This window comes from Diabrotica undecimpunctata, chromosome 3 (assembly GCF_040954645.1).
Source record: "Diabrotica undecimpunctata isolate CICGRU chromosome 3, icDiaUnde3, whole genome shotgun sequence".
Lineage (NCBI taxonomy): Eukaryota > Metazoa > Arthropoda > Insecta > Coleoptera > Chrysomelidae > Diabrotica > Diabrotica undecimpunctata.
Window position 1 is genome coordinate 92,415,429 of NC_092805.1, and position 26,094 is coordinate 92,441,522.

The window sequence follows — 26,094 nt, forward strand, 5'->3', positions numbered from 1 at the left end:
TCGATCAGCAGTCAAAATACATACTGTTTGAACTCCTTTGCTGTAGAAATCTGAAGAATTCTATCGAGTAGAATGTCATGAAGTATTAATTATTTATAAATAAAAATTTTAGTTTATATTCTTATATAACAACAATTATTTGTATTACCACTCCCAGAGAATATGCATTTGAGTATATGTTAATACAATTTAAATATGTTTGTGGCTTTCGTAATGTATCTACAGCCTTAAGATTGGAAGTAAGAATCAATTTAACATAGCCAGTAATTAATTTAGAAAAATCTATATTAATAAAAGAACAATTATATAACACATATAAGTAATATTGTTGCGTACTTACATTACTTGTTTTTAAAGTAGGAATCGGTTACGTAAAGATTTTTCTAGTTTTTTTTTATTTCATCGGTACTAGATGCTTCTCATAGAATATGCAAGATGCAAAGTGTTATTGAGTTACGTAAAAAATTGCCCAAGTGCTGACGTGAAAGAATGTAATTCATTCAATTTTTATAGCCCACAATAATCAAGACGGATTAATTACTATGCAGATCAAGCGATATTTTAAAAAATATTGTTGTGTTCGAGATGATTAAATATAATGAATTAAAAACCAAATGTCGCTGGTTTAACCAGAAGCTATAAACGACAAAGTTCGGCTAAAACACTTAAAAAGAACCTAAAAAATGAAACACGAAAATGCTAAACAACATGACAAAAAAAAACAAACAATTTTTGACAAACTGAGTGAACAACTTATAGACAAGGCGAAAAGCTCGGGTTCGTTCGGAAAAACATCCCCATGAAATTTTTTTTTGCATAATCGCTTTGATGAGATACCACAAAATAAGGTTCACAGGTCGCCAAAGCGAAAACTTAATCGTTTTCGGGCTATATAAACAGTTTAACGCTGAAAAAAAACGCAAAATTACGATTTTCAAGGCTCAAAAACACAACTAAAAAATATTATTTTTGAATTCACTAAAGATTTAAATTGTTCAATTTAAAGTTCAAACCTTGTTCTATCATTTCCCGATAAGTATTTTGGGCTTATTCAGTTTTAAAACGTTTTTCAATTGTTACTGAACCGCTTTTGACAGGACGGGTGCTCGGGCTTCGACGTGTATAAGAGAGAGAAACAAGATCTATGGACGAAGTTTTGCTCATTTGAATTCTCGTTGTACAAACGAACGCCCGCCCTGCCATACGCGCTCCATTAACATTAAAAAACAATGTTTTAAAATAAAATAAGCCCAGAATTCTCATTGAAAGCTGATAGAAGAATTATAGAAAACTTACAACAAACCTTTTTTGTTCATAACGATCCAAAAAAAACCTAACAAAACTTTATCCAAACATCTTTTAATAGGTACCTTCCTGAACTTCTCATATTGATGGTGGACAGAGAAGAATAACATGACTTGCAATAGTTTGCAATGACTTGCAAAAATTTATGCAATAAAGTGGTACTTTTTTTCCTAAATAGAAATAACGACAGCATGAGCCGTCAGGCGACTGCGGCAACTCCATGAGTGAAAAAATACACTTTATGTATGTGTTGCATGCAATATTTTCTCTCAGCACTATACAAATAATGAAATCAAAATCTATGTTTATCACATTTTAATTTAACATTTTTATATGTATGTTTTTTAACATGTATTAATTATTTTAAATTATTTCAGCAAAGTCAGCGACGATTCGTCTTCTAATGAACTGCAGCTAAGGAATTATAAACAAGAAATAAATCTTCTGCAACAAGATTTGGATAATGAAAGACGTTTAAAAGAAGCCGTTATTCAAGAAAATAGGTAATAAAATAAAAAATTGGCTTTTACAGGGTGTTTGAATAATATATTTAAATACTTTTACTGTACAATTTTGATGTGAAAAATTAATGAAAAAGAAAGTGACTTTTACCAGTGCTCATTTGAAAGGCTTTTTTAAGTACTTTCAAAAAGATGTCTTTTTTCCAACAAATTTAAACTTTCAAGTTATTTAAGGCTGAAGGTTTCAAGTGGCAGGGTTCTCGAGAAATAACCGTCCTTCAACAAGTCCCTCATTGAGTTTAAGAAAGTCAGAAAAAAACAAATATTTTTTTATCAGCTAAATTTTTCTTCTCGATATTTTTCTCGATGAAAAGAAAAAGTTATTCGTGAAAACGGTTAAAAAAACATACGTTTTTTTCAATTAAAAATCTGAATAAGAAAAATTATGAAAAAAAGCAGCTTCAATAGTGAATAATTCAGAAAATAAAAAAAAAATCATAGAACAAAAATTCCTTAGAATTGGTCTATCTATATTCTTCTATGTTTATTTTGATTAAAAAAATTTTCACCCCCTAGAAGAGATAAATTTCAAGAAAATCGACGTAAAGTAACAAAATTCCACGTAAAAACCGCCTATGACTGGACTATAATTCTAAAAGTACGACGCCATAAGATAAAAATGTAGAGGAAAGTTGTGCAAAAGTGTTTTCCTGCATCAGGATAAAACACCTAGTCACAGATCATTGTGCAATCGCTTAAGTCTAATTAATCTAATTAATTAATTACCCACCACATTCCTAGATATTTAAACTCAAGAGATTACCGACAAATCCAAAACGAAAAGAACATTTAGCTGTTAAACGATTTGCTTCAGATAATCTCACATTATTTATAGAAGCATTAGAAAAATGAGAAAATGTGTTAGTATTAAGGATGACTGTTAAAACAGAAGTAAGAGATTTTCCAATTTTCTAATGTAAGTGACTTAGGAGTAGAGCAAAGAGGACAATGTTCGTACAGTAAAAATTGACATATCGAATAAAAGTTTTAAAAAATATAGGTAGTCACTCCGATTTCGATTCAATGAAAAAGAGTAAATAGGTAGTCACTTCAGCACACTTTGACCTTTGACAAAACGTGACATTTATGTTACTTATGTCAAATTTCATATAAATGTCACGTTTGATACAAGTCACGTAAATGTCACGTTTTATGTCAAAGGTCAAAGTGTGCTGAAGTGGTTACCTATTTACTAAAAAGATATCCAACTATCTACCGATTTTTTATACTCTATTCACTGAACTCTGTTACAAATGTCTAGTACATTTGGTAATATTTTGTTACTAAAAAAATTATTCACATGCAATTTATCAACAAAATGAAATTGCATCCATTAAAACAATAAAACGAAGGTTCTAGTGTTTATTTATGAATTTTTTTAGTAGTTTCTAGTATATTATTTACAAATGGAAAGTTTTTAATCTAAATTAATGAATATATTCTTCCTATATTCTAGATTTTTTTTTCAACTAAATGAACATGATAAATTCATATAAGGATACGGAAAAAATTTATGGTGGATATTACAAAAGTACTCGCATTATATGTCCACTTATCGGACAGAGATCAAAATCATATTTCCTCCTAGTCTGCCGATTGAACCGAATATTGTTCGATATATATCGAATTTGCCATTATTTAAAATAACATCCTGCGTCGCCAGCAGTAGGACAATTATCGTTTTATACGATAATTTTTACGTTGTATACTATAATCCTAATTTAGTTTTTACTTTCGTACTCATTCACTTTTAATCGTAATTCAACAGTTGATTCTATGATCATCCTCTTTAAATTTTTATCTCGAGTATCTCGTGTACCACATACCAACGTTGAAATGAAAACAAAGATTTCTTGAGAGCTAAGTTTCAATGGGAACTTTTTTACCCATTTTTGGAATGGATTTTACCAAAATTTGTGGAATTAAATAATTTTTTTCTAAAGCGATAAAGTAGTTATTACAAACTTGCGCAGCGAAATGGACTTACTTACTTACATGGACCCACGATATGTGAGACAAACTAATGTTGAAACAATTGATCCTCAAGATATTACAAAATTTGTCAACAATAATAACATGTATCTAGGAACTGTGGTGACGCAAAATATTAACGATTTAGGCGTTGCAGGCGTTTCTTGATTATAGCTTGTGAAATGATTTTGTAGATCCAGTCATGGGCAAGGTACACCTTCTAAATAAAAGTAGTTTTAACAGTTGTCAAAGTCTTTTAACACGAATATCAAAATTGTCCCGAATTTGTAATCCGCAAGACCTACAAACGATGCGAAAGAACGATAATGAATGTAGGAAACTTCAACAATACCAGGATATTCCAATAGAATTCAATAATCTTGATGAAATATATTTAAGGGTGAGTCAAATAAAACATTTTGACGGTAATCCCCTATTTGCTAATTTGAGTAACTTTGTGTTGCCTGTGTTAACTTTACCATACGATAATTTGAACAACAGCATACGATTTCTGACTTAAATGACATGGCAACGCTGTCAGGAAATCGAATTAGCCAGGAATTGGTTTAGCGGCTTGGCCTACTAATACCGCTATGTCGTGTTAATCATGTCCCAGTTTCCTCCTGTTAAAAACACATACCTACCCTAAATTATTTCCGATACGGTATATTACTAAAACCTAATAATATTAGGAACAACATGAGTACTATAACAAATAAATATTTGAACTTGCATAGTTAGATTGAGATATATGAATGGAAAACGGAAGTGACTGAAATATGAAAATACTCTATGAAAAGCTGTGGTGTATCGCAGTGAAAAAAATATAAGAACACTGCATGTCATAAAGAAAGTGGATATATAATATGTAGAATGAGAAGTAATAAAATGAAATTAGATAAATAAGAGGTCATATATTAATTTTTATGTGTCATTTCTAGAAGTATTGTGGAGAAAATACAATGTCACTATCATCATGTAGTGATTATCTGTAATAGCTTGCATTTCTACATTATGCATTTTTTTCGCAATTATCAATCATTAGACGTAGGTATTTTTTATTTTAAATTATTAACTCTATATCATTATTTTATGTAGGCGTTTGCAAGAAGATCTAGCCAGCGTATCACTAGACTGTCGTGATGCTAGAAAAGAGCTCGATATAGCCAAGAGGCAGGTGGAAGATTTGAAAACTCAACTGCAACATTATGTCGCCGAAGTGAAACGAACGGAAGACCTCATATCTCACAAAGAATTAGAGAGGGCAGAAATATTGGATCAATTTAAGAGCTTATCACAAGAAAACAACATTTTGGAAAGCACAAATCATACTTTGGAAAACGAAGCATCTCAATCCCGAGTGCAGCTCTCTGTTGCTTTAGACCACGCGACAGATTTAGAAAGACATGTTGAAAATCAAGAGGCTATCATCAAGAGTTACGAAAAACAGGTAAGAAATCTATACTATATTTTTTAATCAATTTTAAGTTCTTCATAATAGTTTAATATTTATACTACTTTTAACCCTCGGATATCTATATCTATCAAATATCTATATTTGTTGAATTAGAATGTTGATATATTTTCCAAATCATACCCTTGAGTTTGCATTATATAATAAATTGGAGATCTTAAATCTAAATTCAGATTTATTTATTTAAAGATTAATTAAATAAAGATTAGAATAAGCAAAGTAAACAGGGCATATTACGCAAATAAAAACTATTACTTCTAAAATACTAGGACAGAATTCGCCTCATAGAATTCGTTGGCTTGGCGATTTGCTCTGAATGAGTAATGAAAGAAATGCAAAAAATATCATCGAATGGACGCGACCAAAAATGCTGAAAACTTGGTTGAATAAACCAAAACCCACAGAGAGTTGTAGCGCTAGAAAAAGAAGAAAAACTGCAAACATTACAAATAATTCAACGACGTCATCTTTAGTCACATACCGGAAATTTTCAAGAATTTTATAAATGAGTTTTAAACTATTTCTTTATTTTTAGGTGACTCTTATGAGTGTTCTTTTTGTTATGCGAAACAGGTTCCCTCATGAAATTTAAGACAGTAAGTGAAAGAATTTGTTACATGAAGTTTAGAGTAGGGTGTGTAACATCTCGATGGTATCAGTTCATGCATCAGCCAAAGAAACGAATCATTTAACCTATGTCTTCTATGATTTAGAGAGATATTGGTTGGAGATTTTTTTGTAGCTATTTCTAGACAATATGACACTTATTATGGGAGATTTTAATGCTAAGATAGGAAAACGAGTGTTTAGACCCAATATGGGTAAACACAGTCTATACGACCATTGCAGAGGCCTAGGAATAGTGGATTTTGCAACATCAAATAATCTTTTTAAATAAATCAACGATGTTCGATCTTAAAAATATTCTTAAAAAGACCGGAGTTTCTAACCTTCAGACTTAGGGAATAACGAGAAATCAGTTTGATCATATTCTGACTATTGCCAAACGTGGCGTTATTGTTAAAACTTTACAGAACCTAGACGAAGAAAGTAACCATTTTCTGGTTAAAGCCAACTTCAGACAAAGAATTTTTAAACTAAAGAGCAGCAAAGTTAAGAAAGCCCCAGTAAACAAGCAATAAGTATATCTACAGGATGTTTAAACTAAGGATGAGAAAGTTATATACATGATTTTTATCAGCTCATCTGACAAATTTGAAAAGAGGAGCAAGTAAGAGTCCCTTGTGAGAGTGATATTCGTTATTAAAGTAAATAAAGTAATACAGTATTTTCCCTAATTCTATTGGGACGATTGACTGAATGTGTAGAATATCAAACAGGAGTGTAGATTTATGAAAGTTCGATCAACATTAGATCAAATATTTACAAATAAACAGTTAATAGAGAAATGCTTTAGGAAGTTGACAGGAATGCCATGGCAGAACTGGGAATACAAAAGAAGTTATTTAATCTCCCAAAAGCTTGTCTAGAGAGATCTGCAAACGCTTGTCTAAAGACTTGAAGGGAAACTGTAGACCTTTGCAATCAATAGTATCTCTAACGGGGATATACGTTATGCCTTCTCCTCTTAATACCACTTTGGAAAGCATCGTGGCAAAAACAAACTCAGAAACACACGACTAGACAGAATAGGACAAAACCTGACAATGGACTATTACAATTTTGAAAGGCTTTCTGTCACAAAAAATCGCAGAAAGGAAAATTGTTAGACCAGTTAAGGAAACACCACACAGCAATAAAGAGTGCGAACTAACCTTCGGAAATAGACCTTCTGTGATTTAATAAAAACTATACTAAAATGATGGAATCTCCTGAAGTAAAATGTTCCGGCTGATTTCGGCTGAGTATAGCAAAAGTCATACTTTGACCAAACTAGTGCGTTAATTAGACTTTACGAATACATCACTTACCGTCAATGAATTAGTAAGTAGCGGTCACATAAAAGTAAATATGTAACGATAAGACTACCAAAGAGAATTGAAATACTATTATAAAAATAATACCTCAATCAACCATGGCAACTTATCGTCTATGCTTCGCCTAGCTCAGTATCTCAAGTGTGAATTCGTCTTGTCTTAAACTAGAAATCAAACTATGAACCCTTAGCTGATAGCAAATAAAACAATTTTTAACTAATCATATTTATTAAAAATAGGAAACAGTCAACCCTGCCAATGCTTTACAATTAATACAATGTGTATGATACTTATAGCATCGATGTCATCAATGGGCTGCTTGTGTGGCCTCCCAATTAGACGGTAGGTCTTCCAGAGTATGTTGTACAATATTACAGTTGTTCCATATTATATTCTGAAATTTCCCATAAAATCTCCAATAGTCTTCTACACAGCCAATAAAACTTGAATTCGGCCAATAAATACAGCCAATAAACTAAAATATCAGATACAGTTTGTATTAGAGACACATCAAAAAGGGTTTAATTTCCTTGCCACAAAAAGTGCCTTTACAAAATTACAATGAAACAAATAGCAGGTCACAAGGATAAAATGAAATATAATCATTATTACTTAGTTAAATTCTGTTAAGATTACTATATGCATATAACTGAAAAACGTGCTTTCGAAAGAAGTGAGGTTACGAATGTTGAAAATGCTGTCAGAATTATAGAATATATATTACAATGAAAGTACTTACCCCAAGAGAATTCTGCAGACCATAAAATGAAGCTTATAATAAATTTTGTCTTCTTTTATAAATTTTAGAAACAGGCAAAAAATTATATTCCCACTATGTTAGAAAAGTTGATTGACAGAAAGTAGGGAGACTAAACTGAAGTTTGCATAGATAACATAGGACGTATGCCTATGATGGAATTAGCACTTCTGACAACATAGAACAGAATATTTAGTCTACCGGACAAAAAGAGAGAGGGCGAATATTTATTCTACGGGACAGAAAGAGATAGAAAAGAAAGACAGATGGCGCCAACTACTTTTTGAATAAAAAATAGTAAAAACTAAACTGGAGATAAAGGAATTAATAGATTAGTAAAGAAATTAAAATAAAATAATTATTTAAATATAAATTAATAAAGATGTGACGTTTATAACGTAACAAATACTATGAGCGTTGAGGAGATTTAGAAAATAAACAAAAGTGTAGCTTAATATAAAAATACTTTCATATAAAAATATATTTTACTTTCAAATAACACTGATTTGAGTAGTTGCGACGCATCACTTACGTCTTTTTTTTTTCTTCTGACTTATGACGCATACAACTTTTTGAATATTTACACCAACTGGCTTATACCAAATCTTTCATTGCTGCAAAGATTTCTCTTCTGTGTTTATTTTCCATCCATACTCTGAAATTAGATGTTAGTAACTTATTATTGGTATGTTACAATATATACATTTATTATTAAATTATTTATCATAACATCTGTTCTTCATCCTCCAATTTATTTGTATGCTATGGCAGTATTCAGACCACATTATAAATGCAAATCCTTTCAAAACCAGATAAAAGTTATCAAAATAATGTAGTAATAGTGTAATAATAATGTAGTAATAATGTAATAGATGACTTTTTGTACAGTGATAATTATTTACTATATTTTGTAATAATCGAAGATTTTTGCCCAACAAATCTTGTAAAAATATATATTCTATATTATTTAAATAATTTGTGTTTTTAGATAACTGAATTAACTACTCAGGTAGCGAGTTTAGAAATCCAACTAAAGCAGGATTCTTCTATGAGCGTTAGAACTACAACAGAATTGAAACAACTAAAGGACCTGTGTGTTAAACTCGATCATGAAAAGGACGACTTAAAACGAACATTGAGAGACAAGGAAGATGAAAAATCGAGTGTAAGTTGATATCAGAAATCCTCCGGTAACAGTAATATTAATTTTATTTGGTAATTACCGTCAGCCCATTTGATAATTTTTAATTTTTTATAATCTATTTTGGCAAAGCTATAGTTTTAATGTGTATACCAGTACAAAGCGGAGTCAGACTCGTTATGTCCACTTCTCTTTAATATAATACTGGACGAAATAATACAAGCAGTACGTAAAGGTCATGGTTACAGAATGGGAAACAAACAAATCCAAATATTATGTTATGCAGACGACGCCTCATTAATCGTCGAGACAGAAGACGAGCTCCAAAGATTAACACATATCTTCAATATAACAGCCAAGAAATACAATATGATAATATCAGCAGAAAAAACCAAATGTATGACAGCATCTAAATACCACTACGATGTAAAATTGAAATTGATGGGAAAATGATAAAGCAGGAAGCAAAGTTTAGACATCTGGGAATAGATATAACTAGTTACGGAGATGTTGAAGAAGAAGTAAGACAACAAAGCTTAAGAGCAAGTAAAGCGGCGGGATCTCTTAATGACACAATCTGGAAGAACAAACGCCTAAGACAAGACGCAAAAAGAAGAATCTATAAAGCAGCAATTAGACCTATATTAACATACACCTGACACATCTAAAACGAGACAACTACTAGAAACAACAGAGATATCAGGGAAAAGTCTGTTGGATCGGAGACAGAACGGAAACCGGAGTGGAACGAACACATTAGTAGAATGGCAGATGATAGGATAGTACTAATAGCACGAGATAAGTCACCAAATGGACGAAGAAGTATTGGCAGACCAAGAAAAAGATAGTGCGATAATTTAAACAATTTAGGAGGCTAATATTGAAGCTGAAACAGGCTTTAAAGCCTACATACAAGAAGGAAGAAGAAGAAGAAGACTATTTTTCTTTCATAATTGACATTCGTCATGTCATTAGTAATGTTACCATAATGTTATTTGCCGATTAATTAAAGCCGAATCAACCACAAATACAATTAGAAATATTTTATTTAATGTTTCGTTCTCCAGCTCGAAAAACTATTTTCAAAACCCCAGTTTTGAAAAGTAGTAATTGACTGGTTAATCAAAAAAATATTATAATTAAGAAATATTCATGTACACCCAATACTAATAAATATTGTTTTAATGTTTTTAGATTGAGCGACAGATTGATCTTCTTTCTAGGGAAAACAGGGAATTGAAAAGGGCTTTGGATAAAGATCAAGACAATCAAACTGGTTTGGAACGATTGTTAAACGAAGCTAGACAAGAAGTTATTGAACAAAGATTACTTAATGAAGACTTGCGATCAGAAGTTGCAAAATTGGGAATAAACGTCAAAGAACTCCACGAAAAACTGTAAGTAGAATCGCAGTAGAAAGCAAGACTGGTAGGTTAATTATTGAAACGAATTTAATCAGATACGTTTATGGTGTTTTTTACGTTAAAGAGGTTTTAATTATTAAGATTGACAGTTTATAGGTGCATAATTTGTGATCATTTACCATTGAAAATAAATTATATTAGTTACTTTTGTGAAAAAATTTTTATAATCTTTGTTATGTGAATATTTTTCTTTTTGTTGTTTTATTTTCTTACATTATTTACTTGCTTTTATTGGTTTATCTTAAAAGGTTGCGAAACGGTCAAAGTCAAAGCTCATAAAATATGATAATGATACACTTGGTAAGCATGAACGAAACTTATTATTAAATCCTGAGAATGTTATCTAAAAAAATTTAGACAAAGAGATAACTGCCATGGAACCATGTCCGGGAATCATAAGAAGAATTTAAGAGAAAGAAAAGTGTAGATTAAAGTAATAAGAAATCAAATAATTTCCTTGCTTGCTTTCTATCGTTAAGCAATAGCTCTTCAATATATCCCGACGTCACAACTTGAAACAAAAAGTTTATAAATATCATACGATTGAAAAAGCTATTCACCTTAATGAGATGTCCTTTGAATAGAAATATCTAAACGTCCTGATCTATCTAGACAATAATATTTACTGAAGTGGAAAAATATGTGAAATACCTCTAATCTTCGTCTTGTATATTGTAGATTTTAAGGGTCTCGATTGATCTCGCATAATACCTTATATAATCTTCTAAGAGACCTGTTTCATCTATTTATGGCATTGACCAACAATTTGCTTATAGGTTCCATTCCATTTTTGCTTAATATACAATACAACAAAAGTGAGTTTGATTGATTTAACTGGTAACATATCAGGTGTCATTGTTCGTACACATGAATACTATTGTAATAATAAGACGAAATGAGGTAAGGTGTGTAATAAACACACCTGACATTTTAATTAATAGGAAAATACGGCAGAAGGAGAGCAATGTTTCATGAGAGTAACGTTCTGATTAAAAATGATAAGAATTACTTTAAACAAAACTCATCGGGAAATATTGCAGTAACAAAGAAAGCAATATAGTAATGGTAATAAATGCAATAACTTACTAGGAAAACGTTGTTAATTAATTTTACACTCATTGCAACCATATGGACTCTCTTAAAATAGACAAATGGTCGAAATAACAGTTCTAAGATTCACCTGGGTTAGGTAGGTTCAATATGAGTAGGATTGGGCGCTTAACCACCCTTCCACTCGACCTAAAAGATCTATTGTGGCTCATACCTAGGTTAAAGTTGTTCTTTCAACCCAGCCCTTTTAACAAAGTCTTTTATGGTCTTTGGTGAAACTTCTCCGTAGGGCTCGAGTTAATCATGCTTAAATGTATCGAGCCTTATCCTATCCAACCCTAGGTAGTTGCACAGAAAGTGTCTCGTCGTCTCGTCTTCACTGGCAAAATCTACAATCCGCACTTTCTGTCAGTCCGATTTTATTCATGTAAATTCACTGCCCTTGTTAAGAGATCTACGATAATTCGCAAATTATTCCTATTTATATTTAGTAGATATTTGGATCTCTTCATCGAAGATTTATTTATAAAAGTCTTCAAATGTCTAAGACCCTTGTTCATACCAGTGGTTACGTTTCATCCATTCCACCCAGTCTGATATCTTTCTTTTGGCTGTGCGTCTTGCTATTCCAACGACATGTTCTGGGCCTATGAATGTTTCTTTTGCCCCTCCCGTGGCAAGTAGGTTCGCTTTTTTTGTTTCCTTCAATACCAGTATGTCCAGGCACCCCAAGACTTACTTTGCTACTTTTGCCGATCCGAATCAGATTCTAAAGACAGTTCCAAACTAACTTGGAGTCAATTAGATTCGATTCCAGTGCTTTTAATGACGCCTAGCTATCCGATACAATTTTTTTAGATCTGTCCATGCAGTTCCTCTTTATTAGTTCCTATCGGCACATTACTATAGCGTACCTTCTGCTTGGAAGACAGTGGAGTGATTAGCTAATCTTTCACCAAGGTTTAGCCTTGTTTTCACTCCGTATACTTATATCGGTTTTAGAGCCCATCTATATACCAGCATTGAGCTATCATAAGATTCGTTTTATTTGACTTTCATTCGTCCCTTTCTGTAAAGGTAAAAAGCCGGTAAATGGCTTTTCAAAATTATATTTAAGTTGAATTTCATCTGGTACCATTTCCAACTCTGGATGATTTGTTATTATCTTTCAAAATTTGATCTCGGCATCCTTTCGCCCTACTTCATGGCGTCTTATCCGCCTTCTGCGTCGTCCTATCTTCGCCTCCTTCTCCATTCATATAAGGGAGGGAGGTCAAATATGACCTTCATGAAAGCGGTGGGATAGTCGACATCGCTCCTGTTATGATTAAGCATACAACAATGCTAAATTACTCTGGATCATTTAAATAAATAGAACAGAAAGTTAACAAAAGGTGGCAGAGAAAGAGGTTACTGTCGTTCAAATGATACTTACTCTAATTAAGAAAGTTTATGCAACTTAGCATGATAAAGTAATCTTGGTGATTCCTCTATTGTGATTATCAGAAAACACAGATGTTTATATAAGTCATTATGTATTTATTGTTAATTGGGTGTAAACACAATTAAATGAAATACTATTTTTAAATACTACTTTAAGGTAAGTTTATGAATCAATGAAATCAAGTGAATCAATATACAGGGTAGTCCTTAAGTAATTGTACAAACAGAAACAGTAGATTCTACACTTTAAGATATTACGATTTAAGCCAACTTGCTTTAAAAAAAAAAAGATATTAAAAATGATACAGGATGTTAAAATTTTTTTTATTTACAAAAAACCCGCTTTAACCGAATAAGGTTATTAGCGAAAGGGTAACAGTTAATTGCACTTTGCTTAGTGAATTAAAGTCTTTCAAAACAAAAGTAGGTTATCGGTAGTGTTTTTTGAATTTATAATGTCTGTAAGATTGGTTGGTAAATGATATTTAATTCTGTGGCGATTGAACTTTTCGCACTTTTCCACTAGTACTTCTTTTACTGTAAGGGGTGAACCGCACTCATCACAAATCGGACGTTCTAGGCATGTCCAAGTCTTAAACGGGAAATAATTATTCGCTTTCGTCTAGATACCTCGGGTGGTTGCCAGGGTTCAATCTACATTTTTATCTACTGAAGCTTTGATGCTGTTGATTTCCATTTATTGTTCCAGTTCTCGAACAGGTGCTTTTTGAAGTATCTTTTTAGATCCATACTTACAGATTGGGGTGACATGGGGATACTGTTTATAGCTTCTTTGGCATTTCTGTCTGTTGCTTCATTACCTGCTTTTCCGACATGTGATGGGATCCAGAGAAACTTGGTGCTTGTATCTGCAGTATGCAATTTATATCCATTAGCTTTATTATTAAAGCTAATGGATGCTGCGTGTATATTTTCGTGATAATGTGTAGTGATGACATAGAATCTGTTACGATTAATATCTTATTGATCTTATTTGGATTTGCTTGCAGTATCGCTTGGTAAATCGCATAGAGTTCTCCTGTTAATATAGTTGCAGTATCTGGAATTCTATGTTTAAGAATCTCTGTGCTGTTAATTATTGCCACTCCGACTCCATTTTCAGTTTTAGACGCGTCTGTGTAGTATACTATATAATCAGAATCGGAATTAATTAGATCTCTGAACTGTTGTATGATACTATTAGGGTTGGTGCTATTTGTTTGGAATTGTAATAAAGTGCAATTGACTGTTGGAATTTTTACAATCCAGGGTGGAGATGAAGATATATTTTTGTGGAAAGGGTGGAAATTGCTTCCAGTTAAGTAGTTTTATTGCATGATGGAGTCTGCGGGAATATGGGAGATTGAACTTTGAAGAGGTATTAGTCAAGTATATGTCTAAAATGATATTTATTGGAATTCTTTTATTTACAGTTATGCTAGAAGTGTAATTACGGGTTAATAGCTGCCTACGAAGTTTTAGCGTGGGTTCACCTATTTCAGCCTGTATTTATTTTTATTATTATTTTTACTATTTTTACTATTTTTATTATTTTGCGGAAGCAAATTAGTAATAATGAACACCTGGTTTTAGCTACACCTAAGGAAACTGTACACCTGGAAATCTCCACAGGATTCTGTGGGAAGGATTGTAAGAAATCAGATTGATTACATACTAGTAAATAAGAGATATAGGAACAGCTGTACATCTGTCAAAAAATACCCGGGGCAGACATAAATTCTGATCATGTACCAGTTGTAGGAAATTTCAAAGTCAGAATGAAGAAGGTTACAAGTAAGTCGATGAAGAAGTATGATGTTAGAAAACTGAAAGATTCCAATGTTCGACTGAAGGTGAGTGAAAACCTCAATACAAAGGAGCTGAAATGCAGAAATTCAGGAACTATAGAGGAAAGTCTGACTATCATACAAGAAACAGTGAGAGAAATAAAAGAACAACACCTGAAGAAAGATACAGAGAAACGGAAATCGTGGATGACCGATGAAATACTGGAACTTATGGATCAAAGAAAAAAAAATAAAGAAAATTTCCAAAAATATAAGAGAATACATACATATAACATCATCAGAAGAAAAATAAGAGAAGCCAAAGAGGGACAAAAAACAGAACAATGTCAAGAAATAGAGGAGTATCAGAGTCGATATGATAACTTCAATGTTCATCGAAAGGTGAAGGAAATAGCTGGATAGTTCCGAAAACGCAACAGCGGAAAAATAACAGGTGATAAAGGCAATCTTGCCATAACCAAAGAAGATAAAAATAAAGTATGGGAAGAATACTTGGAGAAACTTTTCCATGGCCACATTGTTGACCATACAAGAGCCCAACATTGAAGAAAATTCAGGTCCCGAAATCCTACCACAAGAAATAACGGCAGGAATTATACAAGGCAGGAAAAATACCAGTAGAGTGGCTCAAATCGGAGTTCGTATCATTGCCCAAAGAACCAGGAGCAAAAGTTTGTGAAGACTATAGGACCATAAGCCTAATGAGCCATCTGCTGAAGCTGTTTTTAAATGTCATCCACAAAAAGAACGTCGTTGGTACGAGGGAAGCTTTATTTAGCGTGCAGGTATTCTTTCAGAAATGTAGAGATGTCAGCTGTAATATTTTTGCGTGCCTGATTGACTACAAGAAGGCTTTCGATAGAGTCAGGCATGAACAAATGATGGAAATGCTGAAGAGGACAGGAATTGACGGAAGAGACTTACAAATTATACCTAACCTGTATTGCAATCAATCAGCGGTGCTCCGAATAGATCGAGAATATATAGACCAGATTAAAATCTTAAGAGGAGTGAGACAGGGGTGTATAATTTCACCACTGATATTCAATCTGTACTCGGAGCACATTTTTGAAGAGGCTCTAGAAGATATTGATGAAGGCATCTCAATAAATGGAGTCAAGCTCAATAACCTGCGGTATGCAGATGATACAATAGTGTTTTCCAATACCATAGAAGGGCTGCAAAACTTAATGCACAAAATAACGGAAATAAGTAGAACATGTGGACTGGATATGAACACCAGCAAAACCAAGCTAATGATCATCAGCAAGGGAAACATAACTGGAGCAAATCTGTATGTGAACCAAATGAGAATTGAACGTGTCTCACAGTGCAACTACTTGGGGACTATAATCAGTGAGTCGTGGGACAATACCCAAGAGATTAAATGTCGCATCGGAAAGGCAAAAAGTGCATTCTTGACTATGAGCTCTGTGTTCAAGAGCCATGACCTCACCCTAGAAACAAAAATAAGGCTCCTTAAATGTTACGTGTACTCAATGCTTCTGTACGGAGTAGAAACGTGGACATTGAACTCTATCAAGACAGACAGTGACAAAGTCACCAATGAAGAAGTACTCCAATGCATTTTGCAAGGTAAAATTGAAGGAAAATGGACTCCAGATGAAGAAGCATATCCTGGCTTGCTAACCTGAGAGCATGGTATAGAAAGACCTCAACACAGCCATTCCGTAAAGCAACCAACAAAGTCATCATAGCCAGAATGATCGCCAACGTTCGGAACGGACAGGCACCCTAAGAAGAAGAATGCTATTTATCGGAGTTGTTCTGTACGCTCCAAGTATAATCTTTAGGGAGGTGTTATGTAACGTATCCAAAGATTTTAATGTTGTTGTGCTGGCAGATGCATATGCGACGCATCCGTAATCGATTTTGGAACGAATTAAGGATTTGTATAACATTAGGGCGTTAAAGTTGAAATTTAAAATTTTATTTTTCTTTATAACTGTTATGTTGTGGACATTTATGTATAAAAATTTATAACTGGGGGCATTTGAGTATAAGAAATTATAATGTGTTGCATACTTTGATGTAGCTGATAGAGGGTGCCATATGTGGCATAAATTTGCGTTTAACTTTTTTTGTTCTTCAAATTAGGACTATACTCTGATTTAACGTAATTATTCCAGACAACGAAGGAAAAATTGACAAAAACATTAATACTTCTGAATTTTGGTATGAAATACCTTTAACTAAAGCTAATAGTTTCCGAAATATTAAAGAAAAAATAGTATACCCTAATATTTCTTTACATACATCAGTGGAATAATTAATAAAGTGTTATAGGATTTTATATCAAACATTTTACGTTTTATATTAAATTAAAATCATAATACAATACATTTTATTTACAAATCAAATTAAGAAATCGTTAACCTGAATAACATAAAACTTGTCAAAGTAAGTATGCGATATGTCAACCATTTTCTTCGATGCATTTATCAATACGTTCCATAACAGATTGCGTATATAAAACAGCATCATTGGTTCAAAAGGAACTGCTGCAGTATTTATTTCTTCCTAAAGTTGGTTGCGAGTATTTATGTGATTCTTGTAGACATGTTGTTTTATTACGCCCCATACACCAATATCGAGCGGATTAAATTCTGGGCTAGGTGATGGCCAAGGAAAATCACTATCGAGACCAATCCAGCATTCAGCAAAGTTAGTATTTAAGTATGTTCTCTCTGCAATCGTATAATGTGGGGATACACTGTCTTGCATGCACCACATATTTTGCCTTAAGTTTAATGGCAATTCTTTTAGCAAATCAATAAAATCATTTTGTAAAAAATGTAAATAGTTCGTTATATTCAAATTACTAGGTAACTCGCATGGCCCTAAAAAATGTTAGTGCCATGAATAAATACCATACGTTTATTTTAAATGCATGTTGGAAATGCTCACTTAACATGAAAACGTTCACTGTCCCAGAAATGGTTGTTCCTTAAATTAAAAACAGCACGGCGTGTAAATGTAGCTTCGGTCGTAAATAATATTCTTAATATTCTATCGACAAAGGAGTGGTCGAGATTCCGCCTGTTTCAAATATCATTTGTAAATCTGCATCTTAAAGGTAAATCTGCTGGCAATAGATTTTGCACAGTTTTAAAATGGTAAGGGTAAAATCCTCACGCTGTAGGGTTTTTATAACTGAAATTTTGCTGATTCCTAACGTTGAAGATAAACGTCGTGTACGTACTTAAAAATCATCGTCAACGCGAACCATTACTTCATCTTCTTGATCAGGCGTAATGATTTTCGGTCGGCCCAAGTTGTCACTAAAATAAACCAATTTTGCCTAAATTCCGAAATATATGTTTAAAGGTTTGATTATTAGGTTGCAGCCTGTTTGGGTATCTTCTTAAATATTCCTCTTTCGCCGCACACCATTAAAATATTGCTGACTTCTTCTTCTTATCGTGCCTATCCGTTACGGATGTTGGACACTAACATGGCTATTCTGACTTTGTTGACTGCTGCCCCGAAAAGTAGCTGATAGTAACTAGCAATCACATCTGTCATATTATTAAAAAAATAATAATGTCTCGGCATTTTCTGGTTTTCTTTAATAAACCAAAATAAACCAGATTTTACAAAAGTTACTGATTCATCGAAACGAGACTTATTTTTAGTAACCTAACTAGGGTTGTCTAATGATGATATAAAATTAAATAAAACATTTAGCAGCCGTAACAAAGCTTTTTTTGTATTACGTAATCATCTTTAAGCTGATTTTAGAAGAATAAATTATTAATTATTCTTATCCACAGTTATTCAGTGATTTAACGTACACAACTAAGAATTAATTATTATGCAGCTGATTTGTCAACTAAATGCGATTATCTCAAAAACTGTTAAGTTATTAATAAGTATATCTTTCTTTCTTAAATAATGTATCTTTAATATTTTTTGACACAAACAGCGCGAACTCGAAGAACAAAAAAGTTAAGCGCTAATTTATGCCATATATGTGGCGCCCTCTATCGGCTACATGAAAATATACATCAAATTATAATTCTTTATACTTAAAAGACCCCAGTTATAATTTTTTTTACATAAATGTTCACAAAAATAAAAGTTGTAACAAAAACTTAAATTTTAACTTTCAACTTTAACACCCCGTATCTTTCTTAATATTATCATTTTACTAAAGCAAGCTGGCTGAAATCGTAATATTGTAAAGTGAAGAATGTACTTAGAGATTGCAATTGCTGGATCCAGCGTTTTTTTTATATGCTGGATGAAGCAGCGCGGATCCGCAAACGTGTCAAATTCGAAATAAGTTACTTCATGTCTTCATTAGCCTCTTTATTCAAAGCCGTGAGTCGGCAACTTGCCATTCTATCGCGCTACCAGGTAGGACGTGCCACAAGTGCGATTGGACTGCAACATCGCGTCGCCCTCTCTCTCGATTGCACCGCCTACGCCTACCCATTAACTCTTACATCTCTTCTATTTGTCTAGTTTTTAGTTGACTTTCTGCTCTCGCCAGTAAAAGTGTTTTCACGACTAATAAGTGCCTCTCTCAATCTGCTGTACTGCCTTGTGTGTTGTTTGGAAACTGAATGGTAAGTAACTTGACTAAATATCTAATAATTTATGATTAGAACATCACTTGATGATTTATGTAAGTTAATTGAATAAGGACCGCCAGTCAATCACTTCCTTCTTAACTATCAACACCGATCTTATTACAGTGCGAGTGGGATCTTTTACAAAAATATTTAATTTTGTCCATTTCACAGCAATTTTTCGCCAACAGCCTTTTTTCTTGCGGTGGACATGATATCTAGGTCTAGCTTCATCTGAATCCAAAAAGTCAAAAATTTTCTTGTAGTTTATAACTCTGGCTAGTGAATGTTGGCGAAAAATTACTGTGAAATTAATAAAAATTAATATTTTTGGCTGAAATTCTTTGTTCAGAGTACTTCAAGTACTATACTTTTATATGTCTTTTAAAATGTCGTTTTTTTATACCCTCATGACCTATTTAACCCCTTAATTTTTAGTTTTTCTTTTCAATCAAAACAATCAACAAATATAACTCGTCCAGACAAAGAAACAGTCTATAAAGGGCTGCCGGTGGTCATGCTTTTTCGCTCACACTAAGACTAAGGCTCACACATATATCAGGCGTTCTGGTTTTCTCATTCACGCTCACGTTCAGATAGCTCTTGCCATTTACAGTTTGTTTCTTTATCTGGACGAGTTATACCTACACCTTATTTCACAGACGTTTTTTTTTCTTTTCAGATTTAATGCTGCTCCAGTTACTCCAATTTTAATTAAAATGTCACTTGAAGATGATAACTTTATCTGGACGAGTTATACCTACACCTTATTTCACAGACGTTTTTTTTTTTCTTTTCAGATTTAATGCTGCTCCAGTTACTCCAATTTTAATTAAAATGTCACTTGAAGATGATAAAAAAAATTTTGGGACTTTTTCACAAAACTGGATGAGGGGCGAAGTGCAAGATGCTCTTTATGCTCAAAAAAATTGTTGATTAACAACCGCTCAACAACAGGCTTAAAAGGACATCTGAAAAAGATACACAACGTCTCTTCTTCAAGTTCCAGCACCAGCACCATTATACCAGCTCCCAATGCCTCCAAAGCAACCTCGTCAAAAAATGAAGATAATAGGAAGTAGTTCCGAGCAAACAGTCGAAGAAGACTATTGATTCCTACTTTGAAAGAGAAAATTCTATGGAAGATATGGTTACTAGGATGGTTTGCAGAGATGGTTTTAGCTTGAGTTCATTTTGTACCTCACCCGACTTGAGACGGTTATTCGCAAAAAGTGGATTCCAATTACCAACTTTTTCGAACACTATAAGAGCGATAATTTACAGGTATGCAGAGAAAGTCCAAGCAAATCTGATAAAAGAATTTACTAATTTAAAACAAAAAGGACAAAGATTTTCGTTGAGCTTCGACGAGTGGACCTCCCAAAAAAATCACAGATACATAAATCTCAATTTGCACAATGCAGAACATTTTAATCTAGGATTGATCAGAATTCACGGCTCGTGCACTGCCGAACACTGCATTGAATTAGTGGCAGAACGGTTGAAAATGTTAGGTTTAATGATTGAGTCCGACACCATTGGTATCACAACCGACGGCGCATCCGTTATGATAAAAGGTCATACCTTGCTATCAACAACTGTGCTATGCACATGGAATTCATTTGGCTGTAGTAGACGTGCTGTATAAAAAAAAAACCTCAAAGAGAGAAGTAGAACAAGCAGCAATAGACGACACTGAAGAATATGAAGACGAAAATGAAGATATGGAGACAGAGATGAATGAAGGATTGGCAGTAACAATCGAACCAATACCGGCGAGTCTTGTTGAATTGATTCCTCGTTACAGCGATCTACTCATGAAAATACGAAAAGTTGTTAAAACGTTCAAAAAATCACCTACCAAAGACATGTTCTTGTAAAAATATATCAAGGAAGAAGAAGGAATTAAGTTTGATTCTTGACTGCCGCACCAGGTGAAACAGTTTGCTCAGTATGCTGGAGCGTTTCTACAGCCTAAAAGTTTGCATCGATAATGCGTTGATAGACATTGATTCTGCGATAAAATTCTCTGCTGGCGAGTGATCAATAATCAATGAGTTGATCGCCACTCTTCAGCCGGTGAAACTGGCTGTAGAAGCTATTTGCAGAAGAGAGTCCACTTTGATAACGGCCGGCACAACCTTGAAATTTGTCTTAGACAAACTAAATAGTCAGGACTCTAGCCTTAGTGCCGAGCTATCGGAAGCACTACGCAACAGAATCGCGGAACGGCGCCTCTCTGAAATTACAGGTACATTAGTGTACTTACAAAATCCAAAAAAGTATGACGAAGGACTAAACAATCCTGGTTATTTCCCCATGCCGAAAAAGAATGCAATGCGAAAAGAGATGAAAAATTTGTTAAGTCGTATAAATAAACAAGGGATTGTGGAAACAGTGCAAGAGGACATAATGAAAGTAGAAGATATGCCAGCTAATCCGGAGCCCGTGAATTTTACTTTAGAACAAGAACTTGAGATTGAACTGAAACGAGAGAGAGAAAACTTTTATAGCCAAAAAAAAACTTGTTCTCAAAAAGATTACGAAAAGATTTTGAAAAAGGAAATGACCGTTTATGAGACCGAAGGAATGAAAGGCGATCATTTGTCCATGGTTTATAACTATTTGATGACCTTAAAACCGACCAGCCTAGAGGCCGAAAGGGCTTTCCCCGCAACCGGCTATATGTGCAGATCTGTGCGAAGTAGGTTAGGCGATAAGACGATAGATAAAATATGTTTTTTAATGTCTCATTTCCAAAAAACTAAATAATTCATGTTTCTGTTGTTTAGAAATTTAGAATACAGACTGATTTTTATTATGGTATCCAAAAAAAACTCGTCCCCAGTAACCCATGGAAGAAAAACATATTATTTAACTTGTGTCAGCTCAAAATCGCCATCAATGAAATTTGCTTCAAATGAACTACTCTTACAGCAGATAAGTTCTTTTGGATAAAATTTTATTCGTGACAATTCTCAATCGACACAAGCAAAGCCCTATGTTTCACTTCCACGGCTTACTGAGTACGAGTTTTTTTTTTAATCTCATGATAATTGTGGCATTTGCTCTAGCCATTTTAAGTTAAAGAGAGGTAAGATTGATTGTGAATTGCTACTGATTATACGTTCTTATTTGATTATATATAGCTAAGATAATTTTTATTTTGAGTTTTTATTTTATTAGTTTGTATTAAGTAATAAATTAATAAAAAAAAACATTAAAATCGTGTTTTTATTTTGATTCCACATTTTGTTGGATCCAGCTGGATTCAGGCCAATCTTGCAAAAATCCAGCTGGACTGAAAATGCTGCTGGATTGCAATCCCTAAATGTACTGTTTGTTTTTGTAAAATTACTTATAATCTATTTCTAATGAGTGTAGAGTAATAAAATCTCATGAAGTATTCAAAAGCGCTACAGGGTAATCCGTCAATAATCCGTCAATAAATTCCGTCCGCATTGCAAAATTCTGTCGTTTCATAAAGAGCAGGTAGGTATCACCCTGTTTTAAGGGATTAGTCCATTGTTATCGACAGATAAACACTGAGCCAGAGGCGCGCTAGTGGGTTAATTGACAAAAGAATATGCATTCTTAAAAATCATATTAAAGGAAATAAAAATGTAATACAGCAGAACAGTGTTATTAAAAAAATATAAAATGTAACAATAAAATATATACGAACCGAAATCGGGAAATACTCACAAACACACACGAATGAACTTTACATATTGAAACACTTGTGGGGAGTTTAAATCAATTTATTCACAAAAACTACAAAAACTTTACTGGATACGTTATTACAATTCTACATCACTATAGTCTTCATCCGAAGAACTGTCATCATCCCCTGGTGTTATAATTATAGGGTCAACCACCTGATCGACCAAGTTGTCCAGTTCCCACATTTTATCTTCCTCTTTTAAAACATGCTGGATTGCTTTTTGCCAGTTTTCTGATGTGATTTCCATAATGGCTTGATCAAACAATACCTTGACATCTTTCATTTTAAATGTGGTATTGTGCCTTGCAACATATCCTTTAACTTGTGCCCATATAAGTTCTATGGGATTTAATTCGCAATGATATGGCGGTAGGCGTAGCACAGTTACTTTATACTTTTCTGCTACATCTTCTACGGCATATTTTATGAAGCGAGATTTATGTTGTTTTACTACGGCTAGTAGTTCCTTCTTTATTGAATTCGTCTCAAACTGAATACCTTTATTTGACAGCCAGTTAATAATTTCTTGCTTTCTCCAAGCTGAAGTTGGTACCTTCTCTATGCGCCTTGAATGGTAGCTTGCATTATCCATAACCACGACCGAATCAGCTGGAAGAAATTTTAACATTTCCCCGAAGTAGTCTTCGAAGACATCCGAATTCATGTCCTCATGATAATCTCCCGTCCGACACGACTCAAAGCTTAACAAACCTTCTTTTAAAAATCCTTCTTCGCTTCCAATGTGAGCAATTATAAGCCTCTTCCCTTTTCCCGAAGGCACTTTAATACCCGTCGAAAGGCCTTCTATGAAAGCTGGGCGAGCACTTGTTACATTTTTATCTTGCCACATTTTTTGGACTATATAACCTTCGTTTATCCACGTCTCATCAAGATAAAAAATTTTCTTGTGCTCTCTGCGGTACTGTTTTATAGTTCTAAAATATTTTCGTCTCCAGCAAATGATTTCATCACTTTCCAGTAATAGTGCCTTTCGATTGTGCTTTTCCCAGGAAAAATTCATACTTTTTAAAGTTTTCCATAAAAGTTTTCTGGATATCAAAGGAATATCGTTATCTTGGCTTATCTCCATTAGTATTTTGTCAAGGGTGGGTATTTCCTTTTTAAAATAAAACGAATGAACTTTTCTTCGAATGTCACGTTTGGTGTCTTCACCTAAGATTTTTATTGGTCTTCCTGATTTTCTCTTGCATGGACTTAACTGGCCTGATATCTTTCTTTCTCGCAATAATTTAAAAATCGTGGACTGTCCAATTCCAGTCATTCGGGCACATCGCTCAACACTTTCTTGCACAGACAAACTAGGGTGATCGTGTTTTATGCAATCATATACATTTAAAATTATAACTTTTTCACTAACAGATAGCGGAGAATTTTTTACACCTCTTTTCTTTGGAGTAAATGTCGCCATTTTATAACTTTTTCACTATTTCTATATCACAATATTACTGTACGTTTAATTGGTGTAGTAACAATTACTAACTCGAATGTCGAATGATAATAATAAAATAAAAGAGGAATTATAATGAAAGTGTAAGTAAAACCTCATTACGCGTTATTAGTCTTCATGTTGATTTATTTTAGTTCTTAGTAATATTAGGAGGTGCGTCATACCCTTATCAGTTTCTTCTAATGCTTTTATTCGTTCAGTAAGGAAGTGAATTTGTTTTTATAAATAAAAATGTAATTAGCTTTAATGACCATATAATGGAATACGAGTTTGAAGAATAAGTTAATCGAAAAATTAAATAAAATTGGTTATCACAAAATATCCAAAATATGATATTTTGAGGTACATCAATTTTTGACGACGAAGTTGACATCCGTCCATTTGCCTACGCCCATGACGACACCGAAATTCAGGCAAATTTTATGACACTTCATGATTTATTACTCTACACTCATTTGAAACCAATTATAGTAAACTTAATAAAATATAAAAATAATTAAAATAAAACTTAATACCCTGTATAAACAAACATAAATTTCATTTAAGTAAAATAATGCCAATAAAATAATTCAAAATGACTTTATGTAATTTATGTAGTCAGTTTATGTAATTAATGTTAAAAACACTAAATTAAATTTATGTTAATCAAAATTCGCACAAATTATTCAAATGATTCTGATAATTTATTTTTAATAGTCTATAAATGCTATAAATACGTCTTTCTGTAGAATAGGTCATGTTAGGTAACATAACATAATATAGCTTGTCTCATACCTAATGCGTTTTTAACACTAAATTAATTAAGTTTTACCATTCTTCAATTTTTTTGTATACCCTTTAATGAAGATTTTTTCATTCTATTGCCTAATCGAGGAAATTTTCTTATTCCTGAAACATCTTATAATGTGTATAAATGTCGTATGGAAATTAAATGCGGCTTCTTTTGCTTCTTATTTTATTTCGTATATTCCTGTTTGTCATGTTATACTGGGCAGTGTTATTTTTTAGTTTAGCTATACGCCGGTCTTTCCTTCCATCAAGGATCTCCGATGTCATCCAAGATTTCTTTGTTTCTCGCTTTTTCTGTTACTTGTTTCACGTGCATCTTTATATCATCCCCATATTCTTCTACAGTTTGGGCTTCAGTTGGTTTATGTGTTTCGAAGTTTTTTTTCTTTCAGTTTTAAGTTCTTGCTTTATTTTTTTTCCCCATCTCTTTATCTTTTTTTTTTAGATTCGTATTAGTTTTACCCCAAAAATAAGAGAGATCTGTTTTGTCGAAAGTCTTGTTGCTCGTCACTGATTATCTAGTTTTTAGTAATCTTATTGGCAAAAATTCCTTTCAGCAGTTTACGAGTTAATTTACTATTTTTGTTGGGAATCAGCCACAATTTTACTTTAAAACAAGGTTTATTTGAGGTTTCGATTTCCACTTCAGAAATGAGATGGCTTTAAAAAGATATTGTCAATATTTTT

General features: G+C 33.1%; 1 protein-coding gene across 4 annotated transcripts in view; it reads left to right on the top strand.

Moving 5' to 3' along the window:
* Cep135 (Centrosomal protein 135kDa) overlaps window positions 1–26,094 on the top strand; it is a 218,125-nt gene that overhangs the window by 180,557 nt on the left and 11,474 nt on the right. For 2 of the 4 annotated variants that reach the window (XM_072526296.1, XM_072526299.1), the window contains 4 exons: window positions 1,683–1,808; window positions 4,896–5,247; window positions 8,954–9,130; window positions 10,301–10,503. In XM_072526296.1, the coding sequence (XP_072382397.1) occupies window positions 1,683–1,808; window positions 4,896–5,247; window positions 8,954–9,130; window positions 10,301–10,503 (858 nt within the window). Of the gene's footprint in view, window positions 1–1,682; window positions 1,809–4,895; window positions 5,248–8,953; window positions 9,131–10,300; window positions 10,504–20,108; window positions 20,938–26,094 lie in introns of those variants that run through there. The other 2 variants (XM_072526297.1, XM_072526298.1) reach the window with 2 other exon arrangements.